This window comes from Pelophylax lessonae, assembly GCF_965119305.1.
Source record: "Pelophylax lessonae genome assembly, chromosome: 10".
Classification (NCBI taxonomy): Eukaryota; Metazoa; Chordata; class Amphibia; order Anura; family Ranidae; genus Pelophylax; species Pelophylax lessonae.
Genome location: NC_138777.1, coordinates 12,503,167 through 12,529,378, shown reverse-complemented (window position 1 = coordinate 12,529,378; position 26,212 = coordinate 12,503,167). Strand labels below are relative to the sequence as shown.

General features: G+C 48.5%; 1 protein-coding gene and 1 long non-coding RNA gene across 3 annotated transcripts in view; one reads left to right on the top strand and one right to left on the bottom strand.

Annotated features, from left to right (window-relative positions):
- LOC309565378 overlaps positions 1 to 19,136 on the top strand; it is a 724,777-nt gene extending 705,641 nt beyond the window's left edge. Inside the window, exon 4 of the long non-coding RNA XR_014225807.1 lies at positions 19,102 to 19,136. This is a non-coding gene — a long non-coding RNA (uncharacterized lncRNA). The remainder of the gene's footprint in view (positions 1 to 19,101) is intronic.
- BTBD10 (BTB domain containing 10) overlaps positions 12,591 to 26,212 on the bottom strand; it is a 98,603-nt gene continuing 84,981 nt past the window's right edge. Inside the window, exons 5-8 of one of the 2 annotated variants that reach the window (XM_082270287.1) lie at positions 22,961 to 23,081; positions 20,330 to 20,527; positions 16,461 to 16,571; positions 12,591 to 13,741 (exon numbers count right to left, since the gene is read on the bottom strand). In XM_082270287.1, coding sequence (XP_082126413.1) covers positions 13,431 to 13,741; positions 16,461 to 16,571; positions 20,330 to 20,527; positions 22,961 to 23,081 — 741 coding nt within the window. In that variant the 3' untranslated portion in view covers positions 12,591 to 13,430. The remainder of the gene's footprint in view (positions 13,742 to 16,460; positions 16,572 to 20,329; positions 20,528 to 22,960; positions 23,082 to 26,212) is intronic. The other variant, XM_082270286.1, reaches the window with a different exon arrangement.

The following is a 26,212-nucleotide window of genomic DNA, read 5'->3' as shown; positions in this document are numbered from 1 at the left end:
GGCCTAGGCCAAAATGATGTTATTTATCCCAGGACGTCTTCAGGAGGGGTTCTAAGCACACCACCTGCCTGCATGCCTATGCTAAAGGCAAATGGATTCCAGGAAGTCAATGCTACGTGAATCGTCTGCCCTTACTCAAGATGGCCATAAAATGCTAGGGGGTTGTTTTTCCAAAGAGATCTCAGCAAAATAAAGCATGGAGACCTGGATGGATGGATAGATGGGGAAGTTGCTTTGCATAATAAAAATTAATTAAATCACATTGGTGGTGCTCATATGCAATATAGTTGTGCTTTAAGGTGGCAGCATATCCCAGTGTACCTGAATATTCATCCTGTGTCCTGTAATGCACTCCAAATAAAGGAATTTTACTGCAAGTAAAACCCCCATTATCTTTCCTGCTCTTCCACATAAATCTTCTATTAAATTATACTGAGGGCCCCCCGATCGATCGCTCCATGCACACTATTTATTTGCTCTAAAAACTTCTCTCATCGGAGAATATGTTAATGAACTGACGTTTCTTGCACACCCGCCTGGGGCTGACCAATAGCAGCCGCAGTACTGAAAGATTGCTTTACTAAAGGCAAATAGACTGTTCACTTTGCAAGGGAAGTTGTCCCTGTACTTTAAACAAGGCTTAACAACTTGAAGGCCGGGAATTTTCTGGCACTTTTTTGTTTCCATGTGAAAGTTTTTTTTTGCTTTAAAATTAGAACCCCCCCAACATTATTTTTATTTGTAAGCAGAGGCCCTAGAGAATACATTGGGGGGTTTTGCAATTTTTTATGTCGCATGGTATTTGCACAGTGTTTTTCTAAACGTAGTTCAGTATTTGTTAAAACTTTAAAGTGGTTGTAAACCCACTTTAATTACTTTCTATAGGTAAGCCTAGATTAAGGCTTACTTATAGGTGCTGTAAATATCTTCTAAATAGTGATGGGCGAACATCTGCCAGGACGGTTCACGCGAACTCGCTCAAATGTTCGCGAACCCCATTCATTTTAATGGCTGGCGACCATTAAAAACCTCCAGGTCATATTTGAAGTCACAATATACTTACTAGCTGTGAACACATAGTCCCACAACATGGACACTGACATACCAGAAGTATTGCTATTGGAAAAGTTGGCATAACATTTTTTTTTTTTCCAGCAAAAAAATATATATTTTTTTCTAAATCAGCCAGAACTGACAGCAGCCGGTAAATACATATAGGGTCCATTCACACGTCTGTAAAATGGGTCAGCATCCATTCCACAATTTAGCGGAACGTTTACAGACCCATTGATTTTCAATTCCAGTCTGAAAAATTAGGCATTCACAGGATACAGAAGTAAGTGTCGGCCATTCCAGGCCCCAAAAATTAGCCCACAGGCGTTCAGCCAGAGAATACAAAGTTCTTTGCTGTCAGGTGAACGCCTGTGGGCTAATTCTTGGGGCCTGTTGTGGCGACACTTACTTATGTATCCTCCTGTGAATGCCTAATGTACCTCCAGCCACAGAATACAAAGTTCTTTGCTGTCAGGTGGAGGTACTTTAGGCATTCACAGGATACAGAAGTAAGTGTTGGCCAGTACAGGCCTCAAAAGGTAGCCCACAGGTGTTCACCTGACAGCAAAGAACTTTGTATTCTGTGGCTGGAGGTTTCTGTGTGGAGCAGGGACAGAGTGTTAGTGACACAAATCGCTAGCTAATAGGTCCACGAAAGTCTTTTGTCAGTGTAGGGAGAGGTTGCTGTGTGTGGCAGGGACAGACTATAGCAATTAGGCATTCAACGGACATAAAAGGCCTTTTATGCTGCTGTATTTACCTAAGACAGGGACCATGAATTGTTATGGGTGGTGGTGGATATTAGTGGCCTGTCATGAGGAATTTGAATCAAACATGGTCTACTGGTCACATGTGTTGAATTCCTCCGAGATCCATGCATCATTCATTTTTAGAAATGTGAGGTAGTCAACACTGTTGTGAGCTAGGCGAGTGCGCTTATCGGTCACGATCCCCCCTGCTGCGCTGAACGTCCTTTTTGGACAGGACACTGGACGAGGGGCAAGCCAACAGTTCCATTGTAAATTGTGCAAGCTCTGGCCAGAGGTCAGGCCTGCCCACCCAGTAGTCCAGGGGTTCATCACTTCTCAGAGCGTCCACATCGGCCGTTAACCCGATGTAGTCGGATACCTGTCGGTCTATGCGCCATTCCCTGATGCTGGAGCCTTTGCAGTCAACGCATAAGTCGTGGTAAGCCCAACACTCACCTAGGGACGATCCGCTGGACGGATGGAAAATAGGGTTTCCATCCGTCCAGATTTGACGGATTGGGTGTCAGCACCCGCGGATATGTCTCCGCTGACATCCGATGCCCCATAGACATGCATGGGGGGGACCGTTCAGATCCGCCAAAAAAAAACGCACAGGCGCCCTAAGAAGGCACCTGGACTCCCATCAACGAGCCCAGTGGGAGCAATGCCGTCAGAACCCACAAAGCCACACTCAAGGCTCTCACGCCTCTTCTTCTCCTCCTCACAATTGTCCTCCACTCCACCTTCCATCATGCCGTCCTCACGTTTTTTTTAGAAAAAGGCAGGCTTCCATGGCCCAAATGTTGGGAGCGTAAAAAAATGATGACGCCGGATAACCCTCTTGCCCAACGGTTGACCGATGGCTTGTCGGAACTGATAGCCCTCCAAATACTGCCATATAAACTGGTGGACGCAGAGGCCTTTCTAAAAATTTGTGACCATTGGAACACCACTATGGAAGGTCCCAGGAAGGAAATATTTCTCGCAGAAGAGCATCCCAGAGCTATATGGCCATGTTCAGCGGCAAGTGAATGTATCTCTGGCACACAGTGTCTGTGCCAAGATACATCTGACCACAGACACGTGGTCTAGCAAACACGCGCAGGGAAGGTATATAACTTTTACTGCCCACTGGGTGAACCTTCTGACAGCCGTCAAGCATGTAATCCATAGCACCCGTGTAGATTTGGTTTTACCGCCACGGTTTGCATGCAGGCCTGCCTCTTCTCCTCCTCTATCCTCCCTCTCCTCCTCGGCTGACTCCTCCTTTTCCGCTGCTACTGTCTCTTCCGCTGCACCTCCCAAGATCCCCAGAACCTATTCCACATGCCAGGTGAGACGTTGCCATGCTGTGCTGCATCTGTTGTGCCTGGAAGCCAAGAGCCACACTGGTCCTGCACTCCTTTCAGCTTTGCATTCACAGGCAGATCAGTGGCTAACACTGCTCAATTTGACAGTTGGTAAAGTGGGTGCCAATCTGCTGAGCGCGCTGCAACAGGGCAAAATTACACACTTGCCATGCTTGGCACACATCCTGAACTTGGTCATGCAGTGATTCGTTGTCAAATACCCTGGGGTCCAGGACGTGTTGCGGCAGGCCAGGAAAATCTCAGCCCATTTCAGAAGATCTTACACAGCCATGGCTCGCCTTGCTGACATTCAGCGGCGACACAACCTGCCCGTCAGACGTCTTATTTTTGACTGCCCGATGCGATGGAACTCAACCTTGTATATGCTTGATAGGCTGCTCCAGCAGAAACGTGCAGTTAATGACTACCTGTGTGAACTCTGCAGCAGGGCAGGTTCTGGGGAGCTTGGGTTTTTTCACCGCGCCAGTGGCTGCTCATGCGTGACGCATGCAGACTTCTGCGGCCATTTGAGGAGATCACCAAACTGGTCAGTCGCAGCCAGGGCACCATCAGTGACGTTGTACCTTATGCCTTCTTTCTGGAGCGTGCATTGTGTCGTGTCATTGATCAAGCCGTCAAGGAGCAGGAAGATGAGGATGTTGCAATGCTGGATAAATATAGAAAGCACATTATAGTGGATTTGTATTGTGCAGCAATACTACAAAGAGTGACAAACGCAATTAGAAAAAAGTATTATAACTGGTGTGATAGACCAGTGGCCCCCCAGGTTGAAGCAGGGTGTTATATTACAATATACTTTTCATAATAGTGAATTTGGGTACTGCAGAAATTTTGCCTCTGCATCATCGACATCACCTTCCCCACCACGAACAGAGATCTCGGAGTAGGCAGCAACAGCAGGGACCAACCTTCTTGGGCGGATCTGGGTACTGTCATCTAGAGTGCTAAGTGGCAGCTGTTGCTACCTCCTCTTCCTGATCCAATGCCAAGAATGGTTGTGCATTGTAAATGTCTTGTGATGGATCGGAAAATAATTCCTGTGACTCAAGCAGAGGATATATGGGGGTGTTGGTGTCTTTGGGGTGCACACAGCAGAGGGTGCTGATAGAGAGGATGAAGAGGAGGAAGGCTGAGTGAGCCACTCAACCAAGCCTGGTGCGTCCTTTGATGTAATTGAACACACCTTCTGCAACTTCCCACTTTGGCTCCAGCCTGGTACTCCTGCCCTACCACCCCTGCGGAAGGGCCTGCCTCTTCCTCTGCCTGTCATTTTTTTTAATGACCCTGTGACAAAAGTCTCTAGAGAAGCGCAGTATATGTGGAAGAAGGTATATAACACCCCGCTTCAATCTGACGTTTTGGGGGGGCCACTGGTCTATCACACCAGTTATAAAAAAAAAAATTCCCAGTAACTGTCACTGTGTGTAGCAGAGGTAATGCAGCAAAAGAGGCAACATTTTTTGCAGTACCCAAATACACTATTATGAAAGTATAACACGCCGCTTCAAATCCACTATAATAGGCTTTCTATATTAGAAAGTAAATTATAAGTGTATTACACCCCTATATACTGCACTTCAAACAATAGTACACCTATACCAGTCCTTGACTTTTGTGGACCTATTTGCTAGCGATTTGTGTCACTAACAGTCTGTCCCTGCTCCACACAGCAAACCTCTCCCTACACTAACAAAAGGCAGAATGTAAAATGGCAGCCAGATCAGGTCTATTTATAAAGGTAGGGGGTATGTCCATGTGCTGAAATGTCTCAATTGGCTGTCCTGTACCACCTGATGGATGTGTCATGGGTCAAAGTTCTTCACAATGTAAACTAATATGGCGGTCGCGAACATCACCATATGTTCAGTGAATTGCGAACAAGCAAAGTTCGCCGCGAATCGCAAGGCCATCTCTCCTCCTAAACTTGCACCATTTGAGATATTTGCAGTGCATGCAGCCGATGACGTCATCGGTGCATGCGCTCTGAAGAAACGGCCGCCCCTGCCGTTTCTTCAGAGCCCTGTGCTGTGACTGGCGGCTCCTGCGCGCATACGCGGGAGTGACGTCATGCGGCTTCGGCCAGTAATACTGCCGGAGTCCACAGACCCGGAAGAAGACGGGTGAACATGGATGCGGCCAGCAGCGTAGACATCGTGGGCTGCGTTGGGAGGCGAGTGTCCCATAATGTGCTAGTCTAATGCGATGCATACTAGCACATTATGCATTTACTTTGCAGGGAAGAAAAAACATTTTGGAGAAGTTTACTTCCTCTTTAAAGCTAAAAAAAAAATACATAAACCAGTTTCTTTTTGTAAAATATAAAAGATAATGTCATGCCAAGTAAATAGATAACAGACATGTCATTCTTTAAAATTGTGCACGCCCGCATAACGGTGACAAATGGCGCTTCAAAGGCCTTTACAGGTTACCAGTTTGGATGTACAGAGGAGGTCTGGCACTAGAAGTACTGCCTATGATCTGATGTTCAGGGCGATACCTCACATGTGTGGGACAATTGCGGTGTGTGTTCGCCTTTGCGCAGGACGGGGGCGCTTTCAATTTTATTTTTTTATGTTTACACTTTTGCTTTAGGCTCCATTCACACTACCACGACGTGTCAGCCTGACAAGTCGCAGTCCATTGACTGCTACAGGACCGGTTCTAATAGGAGCAACACAAGTCGCTCCGACTTAGAAAAAGGGTCCTGTACTACTTTGGGGCGACCCCGGAGTGACTTGCATAGACATTCATTCTGTGAAGTCCGTGCAAGTCGCACCAAGGTCGCGGTGCACGGGACTTTTACAGGTCGCCCCCGAAGTCGTGCCGCGTTAGTGTGAACCGGCACTTAGTTTTTATTTTATTGCTGTCACAAGGAATGTAAACATCACTTGTGACAGTAATAGACAGTGACCGGTACTCTTTATGGAGTCCCCCCTTTGCACTTGAAAGCATTCAAAACGCCAAGATCTGCGTTTCTGAATACTTTCATATTTTTTTAAAAATGGTGTCGGTAAACTGGAAGTAACGTCATGTCATTGAGTCTCTGCTATGGTAATCTGGAAGCAATCAAAGCTGATTCTGGCTTTCTTCAGGTCTCCGACTAGCCGGCGGACATGCTGGCTAGTAGCTCGGGTCTCCTGGAGGGGGGGGGGGGGGGAATGGGATGTCCCCTCTCGCTGCTTGTTATTACAAGATAGCTGTCTGTTGGCTTTAAAATAAGGTACCAGGGTGATGCCTGCAGCTGCACATCATCCCGGGGTACAACCACTTGAAATCCAATGACACGCCAGGTATGTAATTTGGCAGCAAGTGGTTAATAAATTGGGTGAAGCTCTTATGACCTCCACCATCCAATCAAAAATGCTGCTCTTTTTTTTTTTTTTTCTTCTTTACAAAGAAAAATTTCACCACATTCATTCACTTTGCATGGGAACAGCATATTTGCCTGTAATAAGTCAATTCCCACTTGACCTCCAGAAGGTTCGCCCCAACCCCCCCCAGTATCATCTATCTCTGTCCTGCCCAGCCTGAAAGTCCCTTTCATTCGTTGGATTTCAGTTCTTTCAATCATGGGGGTTCAGCATCACATCTGAGGATTAACTAGGGTGGTCTACATGCAAATGTACCCTGTTCCTGCCTAGGAATGCCAACTGCTCCAGACAGACTTACAACCACTAAGGCAATTTAATGTTTGTATGGCTTCCCCCAAGAGCCAGCCCACTGCCTGCATCAGGTCTTAGGCAGGAAGCTATGTGTACAGCACCCTGCTGGCCCCTCCCATCAGCTAGCTATCACAGAGACCTAGTGATGACATCACTTGGTCTAGAATGAGGTCTAGAATTGTTGTCACAATCTCCATGTTCAATTTACAGAACGCCTCACATTCATGGAGGAAAAAGTAAGGCGTTCCTCCAGAGTCACACCCTCCTATCAAAATGTTTTGAGATGCATAACTCCTCCCAAGAGGCGGCCCACCGCTTGCATCAGGACGGAGGGCTCTTGAGAGGAGTAGGAACTAGGGCTGCAACTAACGATTAATTTGTCTGTCGACTAATCTATTGATTATTTTTACGATTAGTCGACTAATCTAACGATTATTTAAATTTTTTCTTTTTTTGCTTAATTGTTTTTTTGATTAGCTAATTAATCCTGTAATTAATACAGACCCCACAGTAAGCCCTCCCACCTAGTACAGACCACTTAGTAAGCCCCCCCCTCCCAGTACAGACCCCTCAGTAAGCCCCCCCTCCCAGTACAGACCCCTCAGTAAGCCCTCCCACCTAGTACAGACCACTTAGTAAGCCCCCCCTCCCAGTACAGACCCCTCAGTAAGCCCTCCCACCTAGTACAGACCACTTAGTAAGCCCCCCCCCTCCCAGTACAGACCCCTCAGTAAGCCCTCCCACCTAGTACAGACCACTTAGTAAGCCCCCTCCCATTGCAGACCCCTCAGTAAGCCCTCCCACCTAGTACAGACCACTTAGTAAGCCCCCTCCCATTGCAGACCCCTCAGTAAGCCCTCCCACCTAGTACAGACCACTTAGTAAGCCCCCCTCCCATTGCAGACCCCTCAGTAAGCCCTCCCACCTAGTACAGACCACTTAGTAAGCCCCCCTCCCATTGCAGACCCCTCAGTAAGCCCTCCCACCTAGTACAGCTGGCAGACCCCATGAACCCCAATAACAGATCCTATACACCCCCAGCTGGCAGACCCCATGTACCCCAATGACAGATCCCATGTACCACCAGCTAGCGGACCCCATGAACCCCAATCAATGACAGACCCCATGTACCCCAATGACAGATCCCATTTACCACCAGCTAGCAGACCCCATGAACCCCAATGACAGACCCCATGTACCCCAATGACAGATCCCATGTACCACCAGATAGCAGACCCCATGAACCCCAATGACAGACCCCATGTACCACCAGCTAGCAGACCCCATGAACCCCAATGACAGATCCTATACACCCCCAGCAGGCAGACCCCCATGTACCCCCCACTGACAGGTCCAATAGACTCTAATGACAGGTCCCATGTCCCCCCAGTATTAGATCCCATGTCTCCCATGCACCCCAATCCCAGCATATGACTCCGGACACTCACTTAGTAAATGCCTCTCCCAGGTCTATGACCACCGCGGTCTTCTCTCCCTGCGGTCTTCTCTCCCCACGTCCCCAGCCCCTTGTACGGCGGCATCTCCTCCTCCCCGGCCCCGGTGTTCTGCTGCGGCACACTGATTTCTCCCGGCCGGAAGCGGCGCTGCGGCCGGCCAAGGGGCGTGTGACGTCACACGTTGACGCGTCGACGCCTTTCACGCACGTCGACGATTTTTTGTAGTCGACGCGTCGTGGCAGCCCTAGTAGGAACGCCAGGTACGCCAACTGCTGTTGACGTTCCTAGGCTGTTCCTGCCTAGGAACGGCAACTGCGTCAAACAGACTTCCAACCACTAAAGAGGGCTCTTGAGAGGAGTACTGAGGCATCAGGGCGGAGGGCTCTTGAGAGGAGTAGGAACGCCAGGTACGCCAACTGCAGTTGGCGTTCCTAGGCTGTTCCTGCCTAGGAACGCCAACTGCTCCAGACTTCCAACCACTAAGGCAGTTTAATATTTGTATGGCTTCCGCCAAGAGCCAGCCCACTGCCTGCATCAGGTCTTAGGCAGGAATCTATGTGTACAGCACCCTGCTGGCCCATCCCATCAGCTATCACAGATATCTAGTGATGACATCACTTGGTCTAGAATGAGGTATGAGGAAGTTTACACACCCTGGCAGAATTTATGATTTCTTGGCCATTTTTCAGAGAATATGAACACCACAAAAACTTTTTTCACTCATGGGTAGCGTTTGGCTGAAGTCATTTATTATCAATCAACTGTGTTTACTCTTTTTAAGTCATAATGACAACAGAAACTACCCAAATCACCCTGATCAAAAGTTTACATACCCCAGTTCTTAATACCGTGTATTGCCTCCTTTAACGTCAATGACAGATTGAAGTGTTTTGTGGTATTTGTGGATGAGGCTCTTTATCTTCTCAGATGGTAAAGCTGCCCATTCTTCCTGGCAGAAGCCTCCAGTTCCTGTAAATTGTGTCTTCCATGAACGGCACGTTTGAGATCTCTCCAGAGCGGTTCAATGATATTGAGGTCAGGAGACAGATGGCCACTCCAGAAAAACTTCACTTTATTCTGCTGTAGCCAAAGACAGGTGGACTTGGCCTTTTGTTTAGGATCATGGTCATGTTGGAATGTCCAAGTACGTCTCATGCACAGCTTCTGGGCTGATGAATGCAAAATTTCCTCCAGTATTTTTTGATAACATCCTGCATTCATCTTCCATCAATTCTCACCAAATTTCCTGTGCCTTCGTAGCTCACATATCCCCAAAACATCAGTGAACCACCTCCGTGTTTCACAGTAGGGATGGTATACCTTTCATCATAGGCTTTGTTGACTCCTCTCCAAATGTAGTGTTTAGGGTTGTGGCCAAAAAGCTCAATTTTGGTCTCATCACTCCAAATGACTTTGTGGCAGAAGGTTTGAGGCTTGTCTCTGTGCTGTTTGGCGTATTGTAAGCGGGATACTTTGTGGTATTTGTGTAGTAATGGCTTTCTTCTGGCGACTCGACCAGGCAGCCCATCTTTCTTCAAGTGTCTCCTTATTGTGCATCTTTAAACAGCCACACCACATGTTTTCATAGAGTCCTGTATTTCACCTGAAGTGATTTGTGGGTTTTTCTTTGCATCCCCAACAATTTTCCTGGCAGTTGTGGCTGAAATTTTAGTTGGTCTACCTGACCGTGGTTTGGTTTCACCAGAACTCCTCATTTTCCACTTCTTGATTAGAGTTTGAACACTGCTGATTGACATTCTCAATTCCTTGGATATCTTTTTATATCCCTTTCCTGTTTTATACAGTTCAACTACCTTTTCCTGCAGATCCTTTGACGATTCCTTTGCTTTCCCCATGACTCAGAATCCAGAAAAGTCAGTGCAGCACTGGATGAAAGATGGAAGGGTCTGTCAGTCCAGAAACTCATTGACATTTTATACACACACACTAATTACAAGCAAACAGATCACAGGTGAGAGGCTCCCTGAACACACGGGACCTGGTCGAAGGATTGGTACTACTCTTTTTGCAATAATATAAGAGTGGTTTTCTACTCATCCTCCTGTTCCATTTGTCCCGTTCGACCCCTATGGGATGTAGGTTTTGGTCCAGTGCCCGTCTCTAGGCCTTTTTCCCCTTTGGGTTTGGCACTTTGGTATCCATTACCCTTGTGGGATACACTTTTGGATCGTTGGTCTCAATGGTTTACCATGGGATATATATCCTATTATGCCCGGCATTGCTCTGTGATGGTCTGTTTAAAAGGCTTTAAGAAACAGTTATATGAACAATGAACTTGGTCCCTGAAGAAGCCACAATGGGAGCCTAACCGCTCAGCGAAACGCGTATGATTTGCCAAGTACTCTGTTTCTATTCATGGATATTACAATGATATTATGAATGTACAATCAACATTTTTATATTTACATATGTTTTTACTTGTTTTGATGAAATCAAAAAAGCTTATGAAATCAAAAAAGCTGTAATTCTTTTATCAAAAGGTTGTATGATATCTGAAGACAAATTTCACAGCCTTTAAAATCCCATTTCCATAGGGAGAGATGTGAGCCAAACTCTTTCATCCTTAGGATTTGAGAGATCTTTGGTGTCCTCTCTTCCCCTTCACCTTTTCTACTTGTGTGCATGTCATCAGGTCAACATCACTAGGGTATGTAAACTTTTGATCAGGGTCATTTGGGTAGTTTCTTTTGTCATTATGATTTAAAGAGGTTGTAAACCCACTTTTTTTATATTTACCAATAGGTAAGCCTATATTAAGGCTTACCTACAGGTGCTATAAATATCTCCTAAACATGCACCGTTTAGGAGATCTTTACGTGCCATTCCTTCAGAGCCCTATGCCGTGAACGGCGGCTCCCGTGCGCATGCATCGGGAGTGATGTAATCGCACCTCCAGTCAATCAGATGGCCGGAGGATGCGAACAAGGAAGAAGGGCGGCCGGACATGTTGGCTGCCCTGTTGCTGAGCGGGCGACACTACGGGGCTTCGTTTTTAGGCAAGTATTTCATAATGGGCTAGTATGCGATGCATTTTTTTTCATGTTTTTCTTACGTGGATTTACTTCCTCTTTAAAAAGAGTAAACACAGTTGATGGATAATAAATGGCTTCAGCCAAACACTAACCATGAGTGAAAGAAAAGTTTGTGTGTCATCATTCATATTCTCGGAAAAATAGCCAAGAAATCATAAATCCTGCCAGGGTATGTAAACTTATGAGCACAACTGTACAAATAAAGTATCTTACTCTGAACATCCTAAAAATAACAAAACAAATAGTCACTTTGAGAGGCAGTTCACACTGCCGCGACCTCCAAGTCGCCTCATAAGGGGCGACTTGTTAGCGCGACTTTGCGCGTATTCAGCGCGACTTGTATGATAGACGACTTTGTATTTGGCCAATCAGAATATGATGGTTCTGGGTCATGCTCAATCACACAAAAAAAGTTATTAAAAATTGTCGTTTTTGATAGAGAGCCAATTATTGGAAAAAAAAAAAAAATTAGATCTTTGGATTTAGTGTCTGGGGGGGGGGGGGGTCTAAAAAGTGCATCTGTGAAGTTTATGCTCTGTAGCATGTCCAGAACCAGAAAAAAAGATAATTTTTCTTATAATTTTTAGTAGCACAGGCATAGGGCTCCTCTCCACCTGGGCGTTTTTGTTGCAGGCATTTAATCGGGCATTTTTGGAGGCAGGCATGACTTTTTTTGGATTTAGTGTCTGGGGGGTCTAAAAAGTGTACCTGTGAAGTTTCAGCTCTGTAGCAGGTCCTGAACCAGAAAAAAAAGATAATTTTTCTTAGAATTTTTAGTAGCACAGGCATAGGGCTCCGCTCCACCTGGGCGTTTTTGTTGCAGGCATTTATCGGGCGTCTTTGGAGGCATTCCTGCCTCCAAAGACGCCCAAAAAATGCCCGATAAATGCCTGCAACAAAAACGCCCAGGTGGAGCAGAGCCCTATGCCTGTGCTACTAAAAATTCTAAGAAAAATTATCTTTTTTTCTGGTTCAGGACCATTTGAATGGAAAGTCGGATCACAAGTCGCTTCAAATAAGATAAGGAGGCGACTCCCATTGAAGTCTATGGGACAAGTCGGATACAAGTCGCCTCAAAGTAGTACAGGACCCTTTTCTGAAGTCGGAGCGGCTACAGTAGTGCCAATTAAGACGGCTTAACATTGCTTTTGTTGTGTCAAGCGACTTGAGGGCACACAAGTCGCGGCAGTGTGAATGGACTCTTAGTCTTCCCTGTGAAAAAACATTCCATCCAATTTTTTAAAATAATGACTTTTTTTTTTTTTATTTGAATGCAAAACATACAATCATTTTATGTAATAAACAATTCTATTGGTAAACTTCTCCCCGGAAAGATTGTGTGGTGTAAGGCATTGCTTGAAGCCCCTACAGGCAAAGTTCGATACATTTGTCCGCTGAGCGGGTTCGCAAAGTAAAAAAACAAAAAAAAAAAAAAACACAAGACGTCTGAGGGGATCTGAGCGCAGCCTGTGAAAACACTCCTCGTGGTGTAATAAAATAAAAAAATTAAAAAAAACTCCATTGTGCTCAACCGATACGTTTAGAGGGGATTATACCAAGCATACCCAAACTTGTACATTTTTATAGTTGCACCTTTTAAAGTTAGTACTAATATACTATAAAATAACTTTACAAAACACCATCAGAAACCATCCATAAAGTGCCACTACCATAAAAATAAAAAAATGGGGGGAGGGGGGTGTACCCCTCGAAGGGAGGAAGCTCATCTCCTCCACTAAGTGTTAGAGAGTTTCTGTTACAACATGATAGGAAGAAGGGGGGTGAGGGGTGTGATGAGACAGCCGACATCACAAAGCCACGGTAACACGGTACACGGCCGGAACCTCATTCCTTGGTCATGGAAACGGAAAAAAAAAAAGAAAAATCCCACACTGCACAACCAAATACGGTTCGTCAGTGACAGCATCGACCTTTCCGCTCCTGCCCTCCCATTGCAATGATTGTAGAGAAAGCATTGGTGGTTCCCGGTGACACATTCGGCTCCTGCAATGCCTGATTCGATGTCTCCTTCGGATGTTAAGGGGCCCACGACTGTGGCCAGCAGAGACGGCAGCGTTGCCCCGTATTATAACGTGGAGTTCTGCCCGTCTGGGTCGGTGTCGTTGTTACCCGGTGTGGGGTGATTGGGCAGGATGTCTAGTTCATCCACTTGTGGCGTCGGGTGCATGACCACCAGCTGGTCCTGGGGGATGTCGGCGGCCGCCGCGGCCAGGTTTGTGATGGATTTGCTTTTGACGCACTGAAAGTCCACGTGTCTGCTCTTCCCTTCCTCCTTCTCCCAGGACATCCGGATGAAGGGTCGCTGGACGTAGTTGTAGATGACCTCAGGTCGCCCTCCGGGCCTCTTCTTCACCTTCTCTTTGTATGTTGGGTAACCTAGAAGGAACAAAGAAAACAAAAATTAGAAACTGATGCATCTGGGTGCGTCCAACCAAGCCATTTTCCCAAAGGCCATTTAAACCCCCAAAAACACAATTTACTGCAGCTTACCCATCCTGAGAGGTGGTGACTGCTCTCATTTTCTATTTTCAGGCTAAGAGCATTTCTGGCAAGTACAGGAAAATTCCTGTTGATCCTACCAGAAATCTAGTTTCTTTGTCACTTTTTAGTTAGGTTTAGGTTAGAATTCTACAAAATGTCCCTGTCCCCCCACCATCTATGCCAGGCATCACTAAATGGCATACTGCGATCCGGACCGAGTCACTGTCCCATTTGGACCGCCATGGTCCTGCCCGTTTAGGAGATGGTTCTTCACCTCAGTCACCGCTGTCATTCACACATCAGAGTGGAGAGGGAGGCAGAGCAGTTCGAGACAAACCAGGAGGCAAATCAGCTTTCAATGAAGGGTGGGAGCAGGAGCTGCTGGAGTTAACATTTCAAGTTAATCAGCAGGTAAATGGTTGCTAGGACCACCTTTCATCCTAGCAACCAATCACATGCTGAATGAACTTTTAAAATTATCTCTGGAAGCTCTTTCACAGGGGGTGGGGTAGAGCTGTAATGTGAATGTGGGTGCAGAGCTGCAGGGGGCTGTGATTTAAATAGAGGAGGGAGCACAGAGCTGCAGGGGGCTGCGATTTAAATAGAGGAGGGAGCACAGAGCTGCAGGGGGCTGCGATTTGAATGAAGGAGGGAAGCACAGAGAGCTGCAGGGAGCTGTCATTTCACTGGGGGGGGGGGGGGCACAGAGAGCTACAGGGAGCAATCATTTGAATAGAGTAGGGGGACACAGGACACAGAGCTGCAGGGTGCTTTCATTCGAATTGAGAAGGAAGCACGGAGCTGCGGGGAGCTGTGATCTGAATGGAGGAGGGATCCCAGAGCTGCAGGGGGCCGTGATGTGAATGGAGGAGGGAGCCCAGAGCTGCAGGGGGCTGTGATATGAATAAAGGAGGGAGCACAGAGCTGCAGGGGGCAAGGAGTTGCAGGGGGCTGTGACTTGAATTGGGGGGGCACAGAGGTGTTAGGGGCTGCGATTTGAATGGGAGGGGGGGCAGATGTGAAATGGGGCCAGAGGATACCACTATGAAGAGGGAGGACTGAAGACACAGATGTAAGAAAGGGATTGTGATATAAGAGGAGGGGGACTGATGTGAAGGGCCCAAGTCATTACACAATTATGTGAATTCGGACCTCTGCTGGAAGAAAATTTTTCTGATTAGACCTCCTTAAATTAAAATTCAATCCCCCTGATCAATGCTGACTGACCTGTGTGTAACAAAACAAACAAACAAAAAAAAAAAAAGGGATATGTATACACATGCCTATTTTCTGGTCACTCTGGTCCAGTCAGGCGATTTGGCTCCCTTGTGTCAGCCAGTAGTGGCTGCAGGGGAGAAGATAGATCACAGAGTGGCTGGGACATGGGAGCTTGTGGTTGACATCACCACTCCTGGAATTTCCAGCCGTTGTCGAGTGCTCTGACACAGGGGAGCCGGATCACATGAACAGACTGGAGCAGGCTGAAAATAGGCAAGTATATACTGTAACGGAACCGCGACCCACATTATATGTTTGTGGGCTTCTGTCAGTATACGGCTTCCTCCAGTCTTGAACATAGATTATCAGATATTCTATCCGCGCACCCCCCCCCCCCCCCCCCCATAGAAAACTAGACAGGACTTAGCTTCTAGAGAACTAGAACCTTTATTGAACAACTCACACCAAATATATACAGGATGGACATCCCCCCTCCTGATCAGATTACCCTACCAGGTCAGGTGCCTGAATACATTATCATATGCAGATATTAAGTACAGAAATATAATTAACCTGAACTAATTATCCAAAGAACCACCAACACAAACCGTATTCTACTTTTCCACCAGTAACTAATAGATGACAATGATTCAATCAACCTGAGCCAATTAACTAGCAGACTGCCATCCTCGAGCTCCTGAAATACAATACACATCATAAGTGTAAACACAGAACCCACAGTAGATAACAGGTGAGTAAATCAGCATATTCAACGATGTGTGGAAGACAGGTGGTTGAGCGGATGATATTAGCATCTGCTATGAGTCTTACTGTCTTGGGGAGACTTGGAATTGAATCCAAACATTACTCTAAGGGCACCACATATAGCGTCTGTCTTTCATTCCCAGTGACGGTGAGAACCATCACATCTACACAGGTTAGTCACCGTAGTTGTTAGGAGGAGGAAGGGGACATTTTAAGATTGGTTTCGGGCTGGAATTCTACTTTAATATTACATTACCTTTTTAGTTTAGCGAACGGCCTACCCAGCTACCTTCTAGGACAGGCATTACTAAATAGCCGACTGCTGTCTGGACCTGGACCGAGACAATGTCTCATCCAGACCACCACAGTCCCACCATTTAAGAGCTGATCTAACCACCGCCATTTTCACAGAGTGGACAGTGGGAGGCAGGACAGCTCTGGACGGAGGGCCGGGTTTGTATATGGTGTGACTCTTTAATCTCAGATCCATCAGGAGAAGTGTGCATGCAGGAAATTCAAAAACTTCCAACGTCCAAACTCGTATCAAGCCCATATCCTGGTTGCTGTGGGCACAATCTTGGCTTTTGATTGATTGTGTACATGAAAGCTCCCACCACGTGTAATTTCTTACCTTCGATCCCCAGCCGGATTTTCTTGAGGCCTCTCTCCTTCAGGACAGACTTGGCCACGTCTCGGTTTTCAATGTACTTAAAGAATCGGTACAACTTGGTGCTGTAAATGACTGAAAACAGATAAAATGAAAGTTAACCCACTTTGTGAGCAGATATTCCCATCATGCAGTATTTGTACACCAAGGGTTAATTCACTCTACCACCAATGAGAAGTCTTAATGCAGGTTCACCGCAAGGACAAATACCAGTTGCTTCCCATGTGCCCTCACCACACCACAATGGTGATTTGAAGGCGGTTGTTTTGCATTCCATAGAATTGTAGAAATGCAAAATTTTTATGCAGCACCACTCATGACACTGCACCTTGCTGTGCTGCATAGATCTGAATGAAGTGTCATTTTTAGGTACTTTAAAGTTAAAAAAATTAAAAAGGTAAACTGTGTCTTGCATTGTAACAAGCACATAAACCATGGACATCAGTCTGCATTAGATTTAGCATTCGGACTAGTGTTATTGAGCTGTCGATAGTCTAGAACAGGGGTCTCCAAACTTTATAGACAAAGCTAGTTTACCTGTCCTTCAAATTTTTTTTTTTGGGGGGGGGCAGACTGTGGCCATTAGAAGAAAATGTCCTGACATCAGTGGGAGGACTAGCACCCCATCATTGGTGTCAGTGGTAGGAATAGTGCCCCATCATTGGTATCAGTGGGGGGGAATAGTGCCCCATCATTGGTATCAGTGGGGGGGAATAGTGCCCCATCATTGGTATCAGTGGGGGGGAATAGTGCCCCATCATTGGTATCAGTGGGGGGGAATAGTGCCCCATCATTGGTATCAGTGGGGGGGAATAGTGCCCCATCATTGGTATCAGTGGGGGGGGAATAGTGCCCCATCATTGGTATCAGTGGGGGGGAATAGTGCCCCATCATTGGTATCAGTGGGGGGGAATAGTGCCCCATCATTGGTATCAGTGGGGGGGAATAGTGCCCCATCATTGGTATCAGTGGGAGGAAATAGTGCCCCATCATTGGTATCAGTGGGGGGGGAATAGTGCCCCATCATTGGTATCAGTGGGGGGGAATAGTGCCCCATGATTGGTATCAGTGGGGGGGAATAGTGCCCCATGATTGGTATCAGTGGGGGGGAATAGTGCCCCATGATTGGTATCAGTGGGGGGGGGGGGGAATAGTGCCCCATGATTGGTATCAGTGGGGGGGGGGGGGGGAATAGTGCCCCATCATTGGTATCAGTGGGGGGGAATAGTGCCCCATCATTGGTATCAGTGGGGGGGAATAGTGCCCCATCATTGGTATCAGTGGGGGGGAATAGTGCCCCATCATTGGTATCAGTGGGGGGGAATAGTGCCCCATCATTGGTATCAGTGGGGGGGAATAGTGCCCCATCATTGGTATCAGTGGGGGGGAATAGTGCCCCATCATTGGTATCAGTGGGGGGGAATAGTGCCCCATCATTGGTATCAGTGGGGGGGAATAGTGCCCCATCATTGGTATCAGTGGGGGGGAATAGTGCCCCATCATTGGTATCAGTGGGGGGGGAATAGTGCCCCATCATTGGTATCAGTGGGGGGGAATAGTGCCCCATCATTGGTATCAGTGGGGGGGAATAGTGCCCCATCATTGGTATCAGTGGGGGGGAATAGTGCCCCATCATTGGTATCAGTGGGAGAAAATAGTGCCCCATCATTGGTATCAGTGGGGGGGGGAATAGTGCCCCATCATTGGTATCAGTGGGGGGGAATAGTGCCCCATCATTGGTATCAGTGGGGGGGAATAGTGCCCCATGATTGGTATCAGTGGGGGGGAATAGTGCCCCATGATTGGTATCAGTGGGGGGGAATAGTGCCCCATGATTGGTATCAGTGGGGGGGGGGGGGAATAGTGCCCCATCATTGGTATCAGTGGGGGGGGGGGGAATAGTGCCCCATCATTGGTATCAGTGGGGGGGGGGAATAGTGCCCCATCATTGGTATCAGTGGGGGGGGGGAATAGTGCCCCATCATTGGTATCAGTGGGGGGGGGGAATAGTGCCCCATCATTGGTATCAGTGGGGGGGGGGGAATAGTGCCCCATCATTGGTATCAGTGGGGGGAATAGTGCCCCATCATTGGTATCAGTGGGGGGGGGAATAGTGCCCCATCATTGGTATCAGTGGGGGGGAATAGTGCCCCATCATTGGTATCAGTGGGGGGAATAGTGCCCCATCATTGGTTGGTATCAGTGGGGGGAATAGTGCCCCATCATTGGTTGGTATCAGTGGGGGGAATAGTGCCCCATCATTGGTGTCAGTGGGAGGAATAGTGTCCAATCATTGGTGTCAGTGGGAGGAATAGTGTCCAATCATTGGTGTCAGTGGGAGGAATAGTGCCCCATCATTGGTGTCAATGGGAGGAAATAGTGTCCCATCAATGGTATCAGTGGGAGGAATAATGCCCCATCAATGGTGTCAGTGGGAGGAATAGTGCCCCATCAATGGTGTCAATGGGAGGAAATAGTGTCCCATCAATGGTATCAGTGGGAGTGATAGTGCCCCATCATTGGTGTCAGTGAGAGGAATAGTGCCCCATCAATGGTGTCAGTGGGAGGAATAGTGCCCCATCAATGGTATCAGTGGGAGGAATAGTGCCCCATCAATGGTGTCAGTGGAAGGAATAGTGCTCCATCATTGGTGCAAGTGGGAGGAATAGTGCCCCATCAATGGTGTCAGTGGAAGGAATAGTGCTCCATCAATGGTGTAAGTGGAAGGAATAGTGCTCCATCAATGGTGTAAGTGGGAGGAATAGTGCCCCATCAATGGTGTCAGTGGAAGGAATAGTGCTCCATCAATGGTGTCAGTGGAAGGAATAGTGCCCCATCAATGGTATCAGTGGGAGGAATAGTGCCCCATCAATGGTGTCAGTGGAAGGAATAGTGCTCCATCATTGGTGCAAGTGGGAGGAATAGTGCCCCATCAATGGTGTCAGTGGAAGGAATAGTGCCCCATCAATGGTGTCAGTGGAAGGAATAGTGCTCCATCAATGGTGTAAGTGGGAGGAATAGTGCCTCAATGCTGCTGACAGTAGGGGGAAATAACCTTAGGGCCGGATAAAAGCAAGGGCCTGCAGTTGGAGACCACTGTTCTAGGACATTCAGCTCATCCACTATATATTTTTAGACACCGATTTGCCTAGCTGGTACAAACCTAAAAATAAAAATCCTCTCTAAACCAGCAAGTTATTTTGTTGCGGATAGAGTGGGGTAAGAGTTAAAGCTGAACATTGGGCAGAAAAACATTTATACTCCTTCATGGTCAGAAAGGATATAAATCCATTTGGTTTGCTCCAAACTCCTTTACAAACCTGGATATTTCCTTGTAAAGTAGCAGTGACATTATCACTATGCTGTAAATAGCCTTGTGCAGAAAGCAGAGCTGTGGGAGGAGCCCAGCAGGCTCCGCCCACTACATGCTGCCTAAAGAAAAACTACAAGAAGGGGCGGAGACCAGACCAGTCACCCTGCACAAGGAGAGAGAGCAGCAGTGAGCGGTCTTTATTACAGGAAGGAAAGATCCCAATTCCATGCAATTTTCTGAAATTAAGTCAGATTTCAATGCGGATTGCTTGGCAAAACCACATAAATGTATGAAGAGCCGATATCGCTGATCGCATACTATGTTAGAGAAATAAGAAGTTGCCACAATCTGCAAGTGACTCCAAGGTCTGCATCTATTTTTTGAACATTAAAACTTGCAGCAATAACTTTTTTTGTTATTGGCAGTGTGGTACAAATATCAATCAGGACAGATTTTTGGAGGTTTTTGCCTCAGATTTAGATTATACTGCAGCAGGACATAGAAGAGAAGGCGGACGTACTCTGAGAATACTCTTCTCCCATCTGCGGAGGGTACTCTTCATCCCAGTCCACCACATCGTCATCCGTCAGCACGACAATATGGCACTCACGCTCCCCGCTCTGAGCGCTGGCCACCATCAGCGGCAGGATCATCTCCTCCAGATAAAACTCGAACTGTCTCCGGGCCCCGTCATTGGACAGTTCGTGCATCAAAGCACCTGAAATATTAGAAAGAAACGCATAGTAGCAGAGATTAGTGACCAGACTAGCGGAGGTTCAGCAGTAGACACGAAATTCTGGTCAGACTATCCGATGGCTATCCTGAAACTGGGATAAAAATATTCATAGTACAGCAGTTACTAAAGGTGTCTCCAAGCCTTCTAAGAAAAGGGCCAGTTTCCTGTCCTTCAGGCTTCAGGGGGGCCAGACCATGGCCGGTGAGAGTAAACCACGCGCCATCATTGGTTTTAATAGGTCAGTGTCAGGGGGAGGACCGATGGCCCGTCCCTGGATTCGAGGGGAGGACCGATGGCCCGTCGGGGTGGGGAAGAAGACTGGGAGGACCGATGGCCCGTCGGGGTGGGGAAGAGGACGGGGAGGACCGATGGCCCGTCGGGGTGGGGAAGAGGACGGGGAGGACCGATGGCCCGTCGGGGTGGGGAAGAGGACGGGGAGGACCGATGGATCGTCGGGGTGGGGAAGAGGACGGGGAGGACCGATGGACCGTCGGGGTGGGGAAGACGACGGGGAGGACCGATGGACCGTCGGGGTGGGGAAGACGACGGGGAGGACCGATGGACCGTCGGGGTGGGGAAGACGACGGGGAGGACCGATGGACCGTCGGGGTGGGGAAGACGACGGGGAGGACCGATGGACCGTCGGGGTGGGGAAGACGACGGGGAGGACCGATGGACCGTCGGGGTGGGGAAGACGACGGGGAGGACCGATGGACCGTCGGGGTGGGGAAGACGACGGGGAGGACCGATGGCCCGTCGGGGTGGGGAAGACGACGGGGAGGACCGATGGCCCGTCGGGGTGTGGAAGAAGACGGGGAGAACCGATGGCCCGTCGGGGTGTGGAAGAAGACGGGGAGAACCGATGGCCCGTCGGGGTGTGGAAGAAGACGGGGAGAACCGATGGCCCGTCAGGGTGTGGAAGAAGACGGGGAGGACCGATGGCCCGTCAGGGTGTGGAAGAAGACGGGGAGGACCGATGGCCCGTCAGGGTGTGGAAGAAGACGGGGAGGACCGATGGCCCGTCGGGGTGTGGAAGAAGACGGGGAGGACCGATGGCCCGTCGGGGTGTGGAAGAAGACGGGGAGGACCGATGGCCCGTCGGGGTGTGGAAGAAGACGGGGAGGACCGATGGCCCGTCGGGGTGTGGAAGAAGACGTGGAGGACCGATGGCCCGTCGGGGTGGGGAAGAAGACGGGGAGGACCGATGGCCCGTCGGAATGGGCAAGAAGACGGGGAGGACCGATGGCCCGTCGGAATGGGGAAGAAGACGGGGAGGACCGATGGCCCGTCGGAATGGGGAAGAAGACGGGGAGGACCGATGGCCCGTCGGAATGGGGAAGAAGACGGGGAGGACCGATGGCCCGTCGGGGTGGGGAAGAAGACGGGGAGGACCGATGGCCCGTCGGGGTGGGGAAGAAGACGGGGAGGACCGATGGCCCGTCGGGGTGGGGAAGAAGACGGGGAGGACCGATGGCCCGTCGGGGTGGGGAAGAAGACGGGGAGGACCAATGGCCCGTCGGGGTGGGTGGGGTGGACAGATGGCCCGTCGGGGTGGGTGGGGTGGACAGATGGACCGTCGGGGTGGGTGGGGTGGACAGATGGACCGTCGGGGTGGGTGGGGTGGACAGATGGACCGTCGGGGTGGGTGGGGTGGACAGATGGACCGTCGGGGTGGGGGGGGGGGGGGTGGAGGACCAGTGACCAGTCTTGGGAAGATGGCCCGTCGGGGGGGGGCCGTCGTTAGGTGGGGACTGATGGCCCAGTGGGGACAGACCGATGGCCGGTCAGGGGGAGAAATGATGGCCTGTCGGTGGTGTCAGTTGGAGGAATAGTGCCCCAAGGATCAGAGCAGTGGTCTCCAATTTGCCACCATCTCTTGTGTACATTGTAAATTACTAACATCAATAACAAAATTAGAAACAGTGTTTCGAATGCTGTACTATTTTTTTTTTAATCACAGTTTTAGTTGTTTGTAACACTTATTGTGGTGGTTCATTTTCATATATAGAGATAGAGAGAGATAGAAGAGAGAAAGATAGATATATAGAGAGATGCAGAGATGGAGAGATAGACACACAATTTCCACTTTATTTGCAGGAAACTGCAGAGGTTCTGGAGAAAAATTTAAAGCACCATAAATGTCATACTAGTTTCTACATGCGGATGACCGCTACCAAATGCCCCCCCCCCCCCCCCCCCCACAGCGACTGTCACCCAAAGTAAAGGGAGGAAAGTCAGACATGCAAGGTATAAAACTGAAGAGAGAAGATCTACATGCACAGAATGAGAAGGAGGGGGCACAATGGCTGGTGACTGCATCACTTCTCTGCACCGTCACACCACAGGTTAGTATTGAGTTAAGAAATGTTGTTAATACAGAAGATCATGAGCGCCCCCTGTCTGCTGCATACTTACTGAGGTCTCTACATTTGATAGTGCTATATTCAAAGGAGATACACAGATAGTCACAGGCCTCTCTGAGCTCTGGGATGGATATGCCATCAGGGCAACGAATTATCCCGGTCTTGTAGTAATCCTTATGAAATTACAAAGATTCAATTAAAAAATCAGCAAAAAAAAAAAAAAAAAAGACAAGAACAAAGGTGAGACGGATGGGCAATGAAGAAGTCACAGATCAGAACATTATAGGAAGTGCAATCGCAGCTTGAGGCATTAAAAAAAATGAAATAAAATCACACCTATTATTGCAGCAATCATCATTCTCAGCACCACTTCCCGTGCCGAGCTCCCGTCCTGCCACAACTGCGACTCTCACCAACTCTCGCCCCCCTCAGACTCCCCCCCGCCCCCCTTTTCTCCTCATCCCCCGGGCTCCTCCTTTCACAATATCTATTAAACCGCGGCCAGAAGCGCCATGTTGTGGAATGCAGGAGATCCCGCCTGCACAGTGTTCAATGAGAGCTCAGACATAAAACATTTTGGCAATGATCATTTCATGCTTTGTATTTCATCGGCTGATCATGGACCAGGGTACAAGGACATTCAATTCTCTGTAATCTCCCAGCATTAGCGACATCGCTTTACCAGCGAACCGTTAATAGGCCAACTCTGCAGTTTAGATATAGGAAGGCGAAGGAGTTAATCCTAGTGTGTCAGTAGGACTGTAAAAATCATATTGTAAGCTCTTGTGGTGCCGAAATTCAGGCAAACAGGGCTAAGCTAAATGTAACATCTGTCTGTCATTTACTAGATAACACTGGCACAAAGTTTTGGGAACCAAAAAGATTTGCAGCTCTTACAAATTACTATTCAAGGTTGCTCCTGCGGGCCTCGGCCATAGAGATTCTACACTTCCTGGCCCCATCCTCGGGGAGGAGGACTCCAAGTTTTCTCCTGTGACCATGTGGGAGAAATGACTGAACAGCCCATCATCCATAATGCTGCTCAGAAACATCAACAACACGATTAATGGCTAATTAGTGAGTATTAACGTGCAGAGGAGCTCACGGCATTGAAAAGCGAGCCCAGAACAAAGTCACTAATTGGAATCTTGTGGTAAACCCTTTCCACGCACTCACCGGATCCTACCATGATATCACAGGAGCTATGGGGGGGATAAATGTAGATGAGGACTCATCAGATTTCGGGAATTAACCAACGGCCACTGTTGGCGACGGAGGAATTTTTGACACAATGGCAGCTGCCTCAGCCTTCCTCTGAACATGAACGGCCCCTTGTCCGTTTTTTCAGGCAGACCGGATCAGATTCTCCATGTACCTCTATGGAGCAGCGAGTGTCAGCAGTGACATCTCCGCTGACACCCGCTGCCATCAGATCCGATCCTTTCTGTGAAATCCGGACGGATGCAAACCCTATTTTCCATCCGTCTAGAGCAGTGGTCCTCAACTACTGTCCTGAGGGCCCACTAACAGGCCAGATTTTAAGTATTACCTTGGGGAGATTCAGACTAGAGTACTGCAATCACTGAGCAGCAAATTATATCACCTGGGATGCATTTGCATCTTGCAAACCTGGCCTGTTAGTGGGCCCTGAGGACCAGTGTTGAAGACCACTGGTCTAGAGGATCGGAGGAAAACGGACAGGTGGTCCGTTTTTATCTGATCTCCCTTAGAGTAGAGCAGGAATCTAACAGATTCTAACAGAGCTGTCATCCGCCTGCTCAGCTGGGATCAGTGGATCGATCCCCCGCTGAGCAAAGTAGAGTCCGCCGGGCGGAAAGCCCGTGTGAAAAGGACCCTTGAACTAGGAGACAAAATTTAAAAGAGACTCTAAAAAGAAAACATACAGAGGGCGCCCCAGCCTAGCGCATTACCTTTAAAACAGTTTATTAATCAGATAGCATGCACATCATACTCACAAGGCAAATGTGAAACACAAGCAAAATACAAGCACTAAAGAAGGGGGGACAACCCCGAAACGTGCAAGGGGTCTTTTGGAGGTCAACATCCCACCACGGCCCGCATCGGCGGAGGAAACTCAGTGGACATTCTGGTGGACCCTTATTTTTCTCAGGTTTCACATTTGCCTTGCGAGTATGATGTGCAGCCTCATCAGTGAAGGAGAAAAATGTATTTATTTTCAAAATTTACTCACAGAAAATAAGAAAAACTTTTTTTTTTTTCAAAATTTTCTGTCTTTTTTTTGCAGCCCATCAGTGCAGCCTCATCAGCGCCCATCAGTGCAGCCTCATCAGCGCCCATCAGTGCAGCCTCACCAGCGCCCATCAGTGCAGCCTCACCAGCGCCCATCAGTGCAGCCTCACCAGCGCCCATCAGTGCAGCCTCACCAGCGCCCATCAGTGCAGCCTCACCAGCGCCCATCAGTGCAGCCTCACCAGCGCCCATCAGTGCAGCCTCACCAGCGCCCATCAGTGCAGCCTCACCAGCGCCCATCAGTGCAGCCTCATCAGCCCACATCAGCGCAGCCTCATCAGCGCAGCCTCATCAGCGCAGCCTCATCAGCCCACATCAGCGCAGCCTCATCAGCCCACATCAGCGCAGCCTCATCAGCCCACATCAGCGCAGCCTCATCAGCCCACATCAGCGCAGCCTCATCAGCCCACATCAGCGCAGCCTCATCAGCCCACATCAGCGCAGCCTCATCAGCACACATCAGCGCAGCCTCATCAGCACACATCAGCGCAGCCTCATCAGCACACATCAGCGCAGCCTCATCAGCACACATCAGCGCAGCCTCATCAGCACACATCAGCGCAGCCTCATCAGCACACATCAGCGCAGCCTCATCAGCACACATCAGCGCAGCCTCATCAGCCCACATCAGCGCAGCCTCATCAGCCCACATCAGCGCAGCCTCATCAGCACACATCAGCGCAGCCTCATCAGCACACATCAGCGCAGCCTCATCAGCACACATCAGCGCAGCCTCATCAGCACACATCAGCGCAGCCTCATCAGCACACATCAGCGCAGCCTCATCAGCACACATCAGCGCAGCCTCATCAGCGCATGTATTTATTTATTTATGTATTTATTTTCAAAATTTACTCACAGAAAATAAGAAAAGCTTTTTTTTTTCAAAATTTTCTGTCTTTTTTGTAAGAAATAAAAAACCCAGAGGTGATTAAATACCACCAAAAGAAAGCTATTTGTGTGAAAAAAATGATAAAAAATGTCATATAGGTACAGTGTAGCATGACTGCGCAATTGTCATTCAAAGTGTGAG